The sequence below is a fragment of the Eurypyga helias genome, unplaced genomic scaffold (genome assembly GCF_000690775.1).
Source record: "Eurypyga helias isolate BGI_N326 unplaced genomic scaffold, ASM69077v1 scaffold16282, whole genome shotgun sequence".
NCBI lineage: Eukaryota > Metazoa > Chordata > Aves > Eurypygiformes > Eurypygidae > Eurypyga > Eurypyga helias.
Window position 1 is genome coordinate 3447 of NW_010234239.1, and position 5285 is coordinate 8731.

The window sequence follows — 5285 nt, forward strand, 5'->3', positions numbered from 1 at the left end:
CAATATCCTTCTGATGTTGAGGGCTCCACAGCTGGACGCAGCACTCCAGGTGGGGTCTCACCAGAGCAGAGTAGAGGGGCAGAATCCCCTCCCTCGCTCCCCTGGCCACACTTCTCCTGATCCAGCCCAGGATCTGGTTGGCTTTCTGGGCTGCCAGCGCACACGGCCGGCTCATGTTCAGCTTTTCATCCCCCAGTACCCCCAAAAAAGGGGTTTCGTAAAAGGCATTTACTTCAAGTCCCCAGATCACAAAGTCCCCATCGAGTTTGCTGGCATTCCCGTGGAGTTTGTGCATAGTTAGAAATCAAGGAGACTTCCTGCCCTCGAGTTTTGTCATGGAAGAGCAAGAGGACAGGCTCTAAGCATTTATCGCTCATTATCATTTATCACAGGCTCATCACTCGGTTATCCCGAGAACTTCAAGCTGAAGTTGTGGAACACGGAGTTACCTTTATGGGCGTGGACTCTCTGCACCCAGGAGAGCGGACAGGTTTTCATCACAGAATAGGGCACGCTGACAGTGTGCAGTTTGTTCATTACATTCTGAAAAACAGAAAAGACCTTTACAGAGGGGCCCAGAAACCCCGTTATCAAGCAGAAATAGGAGTCACCCTCATTCCTCACCGCGAACGCAGACACGTTTCCCGCGGATGCTTCCGCGCTTCCCCCGGAGAACTGCAGATCTAGCAGGGGCTGAAGCATGACGGCCCTCAACCTCAACCACCTCCTCAAGCTCCAGAAACGCCTCACCAAGCCCCTACAACTCCACTCACCGTCAGAATGCCGTGCCACAGCCCCGCATCCTTCTTAAAATCCAGAACATTCACTATCGTTTCACCTGGAAAAAAGAAAGCGGTGGGTTTCAGGTGAGCCGTGCCAGGCTGGCCGCGACCGGATTTATGCCGGAGTCCACACACGTCCGACTGTCAGATCTGCTCCGAGAGGCACACGGCGAACAGGTTCAGAGCCTCGCTTGTCTCATCACCCGTTTTACGAGTCAGAGCTCCTCGTTATGCAAAGTAACGTGACCGAGCGTCGGTTTCCGAGAAGGAACGTATCCAAAAATGTGCAGGAAGATCACACTCCAGCCGGTGCCAGACGGCGTGGAACAGGAAGGGTCTTAACCTCGCTGTGCACGAGCAGCAGCAGATTCAAGCACTGACTCCCAATGCCAATTAAAGTGATGGCTCCCAGGAGACAAACTCTGCATTTTAAAGCACATCCAGCTCTGAAAAGAAAGTTTCAGCCCCGGCTCTCCACACACCAGACTAAAACCATATCCTATGGCAGAACTCGCCCTACTCCCAGCAGCAACTTCCAACCCCGTTTCCAGGCGAGCCAAAACGTGACTGGTACAGACCCAGTTTACGCAAGAGACGCTCTGACGGGGAAGCCTGGGAAGATGTTTTAGTGGGTGATCAGTGGAGCAAGAGGGAGAGTCTCCACTTGGGAATTGCTCCCCTTCTGAGCCACCAGAACAGACCTGGCAACTCTCTAGGCGTGATGCGAAGCCCACCTTTTACTGCTCTTCGCTACGGCACTGAAATGATGCAGTTTGGGATGGTTGAGATTCCAGATGTTCTTCACTTCTGGGGGACAATTAACCTGCACTTTACCTTTTCTTCCTCCCCCCACCCCCCTCTTCTTTTTTTAAAGCACATGCTGTTGTGTGTGGGGTACTCAGAGACAGCTGTTAACAACACGAGAGGCAGCTGCTGACAACAGTGTCGCTGAATCCTCGTTCCCTACCTTCGGAGTAGTTGCAGGCCTGGGACAAGGCTTGACAGTGAGACAGCATGGCAATCCGCGACACCGTAACGCCCATCACGCTGCCCTCCTTGCTCGTCTTGTACTACGGAAGAGAAAAAGAAGTCGGGCTGTGACTCTGGATCCCACATACGGAGGATACTAAATCCCAGAATCCGTATTTAATAAGGTTTCGTTCCTCTACAGCTGCCCAGACCACTGCGCTTCCCAGAAGCTGCCTCACTGAGACGTACAAACAAAACCAAGCTCTGCTAGGAAGAAAATTCAAACCGCTGTTGGCTTAAGGAGCTTCAGAAATCTGCGTTATCTGCGCCACCCCAGAGCTCAGCGTCTCCACTGCTACCTTCCTGCAACAAGAACGGTGTTCTCCGCTCCGAGCAGCGCTCAAGGCCCCGGAGGTGTTCAAAACTAAGCAGCTCCGCAGCAGGTTGCACAGCGAAAGCCTGGAGCTGGGCAGTTTAAGGTTGCGGGGTGGAAGTATTCTCTCTCTCTGGTGATCGGGACACTCAGCTCACGGAAGCTGCTGTCTCTTCCCCACACACTACTCACCTCAATATATGCTGGCTCAGTTCCTGCAGCTGAGATGTTGGGCTGCCAGTCCTTAGGAGATTTGGAGAGATATTTTGAATCTGTCACAACCCATTTGAGTCTGGGCCAACCTAGAGCCAAATTTAAAATGGAATATTAATACCGGTTTATTTCTTGAGGGATTTATATGCTGCAAGAATACACTAAACCCCCATCGTTTGTCCAAGTTCAGTTACACAAGCAGAATACCAACGTAAGCCAAGCTACTAGCCAGAAGGTTCATCTCATTTCTCATCAGGGAGTTCAGTGGGCAACAAGACACCTCCTCTGCTCAGGAAAGCTCCCTGCAGTACTTCTAAATATAGCCCGTATCGCTAATGGATCCGCCAAATGCCACTGAGGGGATCTGAGGACAACCCTGCCTTGGAAGGTGCATTCACCATGACTTCCAGAAGAAGAAAGCAATTCTGTCAGGCCCATGGATCAACCTGCACCAGACGGGTCAGACCCACAGGAGTGCAGTCATGCTGCCCGGAAATTTGCTCGCTTCGCACCCCCCAAACACATTCCGACCTCCGACAACGCCTTTCAGACAGGTCAGCTGTAGCAGAAGTACAACCAAAAGCACGAACGCAACCAATCTAACCTTTAAACTGCACAATTTCTCCATTTTGGGTTTTTGGAAGCCCTTTCAGACAAACTTCAGTGGTGAGCGCCAAAGCAATGCCACAGCTTCCCAGCAGAAATCCGATCTGCTGACCACCAGCATCCTGAGGGCAGAGAGGGGAAAAGTCATTCCGGATTGAGCAGGACAAAGTCAACTCTCCCCTTACCAAAATCCGAGGTCTGGAAAGGAGCTGGTAACCGGACGGTCGCACTATGGGAGGGAAAAGAAGCAGCAAACCCCTGCCCACAACCACTCCTTCCTTTGGTTTGTCCTTCTCCGACATCTGTGTCTGGGAACGGTGTGAGGCTCGAGTGACAGCCAGCGCCTGGCGGGGACGAAGAACCGCGTCGACGCTTCCGTAACGACACCCTTTGGATGACGATACACACGCGGCACAAAGGCTCGCGGGGGAAAATGGAGAGGGGCCTCCAAGCCAACAGAAGGCCAGAGGAAAAGGAGAAGCCGTCACGGAAGTGCAGGAGGGCTACAGCACTCTGTGCTTTTCCATTTGTTCCGTTCAAAGCCGAAACGACTGCCGGAGCGGGGACAGACGGCGGAGAACCGCGGTGCTCCTCAAGGGAACCCCGTGCGTAGAGCAGGTATTGCGCTGGCAAGGCTAAACCGCGCCGGGAGCGCAGCGCCCAGCAACACGCCCAGCGTCGGGACGGCGCCGTTTGCTTTCGTTAACGGAAGCCCAGCGCTTCAGAGAGGATCATGGGGCAAAGACAGCAAAAGGGAGGATTACTCTCAAAGAAGCAGGGCTCTCTTTCCCCAGGAACCGATTTCCACTGCAGAGCGATAAAGCACGGAAACGAGGCAGCGCACTGCGAAGTCCGACTGGGCAAATACCAGAGTTGTTTTAATTCTGAGTGTGGTTGCTGCAGCAGCCGTCACGCTGCAGAGAAGTGACAGCAAAGCTCAGACTCCCACAGCGTTCCCAGACTAGCTTACCATCTCATCATAGAATCATAGAATGGTTTGGGTTGGAAGGGACCTTAAAGATCATCCAGTTCCAACCCCCTGCCATGGGCAGGGACACCTTCCACTAGACCAGGTTGCTCCAAGCCTCATCCAGCCTGGCCTTGGACACTCCCAGGGATGGGGCATCGACAACATCTCTGGGCAACCTGTTCCAGTGCCTCACCACCCTCTCTGGGAAGAATTTCTTCCTGATATCTAATCTAAACCTCCCTGATTTCAATTTATACCCGTTACCCCTTGTCCTATCACTACAGGCCCTTGTAAAAAGTCCTCTCCCAGCACCCTTGTAGCCCCTTCAGATACTGGAAAGCTGCAATGAGGTCTCCTCGGAGCCTCCTCTTCTCCAGGCTGAACAAGCCCAATTCTTGCAGCCTTTCGTCATAGGAGAGGTGCTCCAGCCCTCATCCCCACCTCTCTTGCCGTATGTTTGCCACTGTCCTGTTGCTTTCCATTCCTCTTACAAATCCTAAAGTTTTGGGCAGTTCTTGGCTCGGCAACAATATGGCAATATTGCAAAAATTCTGGCAAGGGTACAGAAAACACTTTGTGGAGCAAATCATGGACAAAAAGCGCCTTGAAGTCTTTGGAACACCTAACACCTTCAGCCTCCACAAAGCCCACAGCCAGGCCGATGCTACGCCTGGCCAAGAATGAGATGCCCTTCACGTCGATCCAAAGGCAGATTCACGGGATTATCTGCACCTTATAAAGGATTTGCAAGAACAGAATGAAGGCCACAGTGTTTAGGGGGTTCGACCGTTTCCAGCTACTCAGCACAGCCCTCTGCTCAATATGGTTTCCCATTTTTCAAGGTTCACAAAGGTCTGGCACATCGCATGGATGCGGAGCTGCTGAGGGAGCAGCTGGATGCTGTGCAACGCTTTCGGAGGGTGATGGTCTGACTTGGTTTTCCTCCCACATCAGCCCATCGCCCTCTTAAGTTCCATCAACGTTACCTTTCTGGTAAGAGGTACCTCTATAGGCACTGGTATGACTTCTGCCAGGAGACAGCCGTAAAACGCCACCATAAACATGACCGGGTCATTGTTGGGATAAACAAGGGCTACCTGCAATTCACAAAAAAGAACGTTTTGTTAGCTGAAATGCAAGGAAAAACTGCAAAGTTCAGATCTATAGCGACTAAAACTCAGAAAACTGTGTGTTATGTCCCATTCTATGGCAGCATTTTTCACTCGTTTCTCCCACGGAACATCTGCACGTGTTCCTGGCGCAGCGACATCAGCATCTCCCGTGTGCCCGTACACACGGAGGCGCACGCGGCCCAAACAGAGATCTAAACCTCTGCATTTCTCTCGGAGGTGCAACGCTCTTCCTTCGACGT

At 52.3% G+C, this 5285-nt stretch overlaps 1 protein-coding gene across 1 annotated transcript in view; it reads right to left on the reverse strand.

The window, feature by feature from the left end:
• Nucleotides 1–5285, reverse strand: part of LOC104517374 (disco-interacting protein 2 homolog B-like) — a gene marked incomplete at its 3' end in the record, with an annotated part of 23822 nt that overhangs the window by 3163 nt on the left and 15374 nt on the right. Inside the window, exons 9-14 of the mRNA XM_010162012.1 lie at nt 4900–5010; nt 2942–3065; nt 2317–2426; nt 1750–1852; nt 774–838; nt 450–543 (exon numbers count right to left, since the gene is read on the reverse strand). Coding sequence (XP_010160314.1) covers nt 450–543; nt 774–838; nt 1750–1852; nt 2317–2426; nt 2942–3065; nt 4900–5010 — 607 coding nt within the window. The remainder of the gene's footprint in view (nt 1–449; nt 544–773; nt 839–1749; nt 1853–2316; nt 2427–2941; nt 3066–4899; nt 5011–5285) is intronic.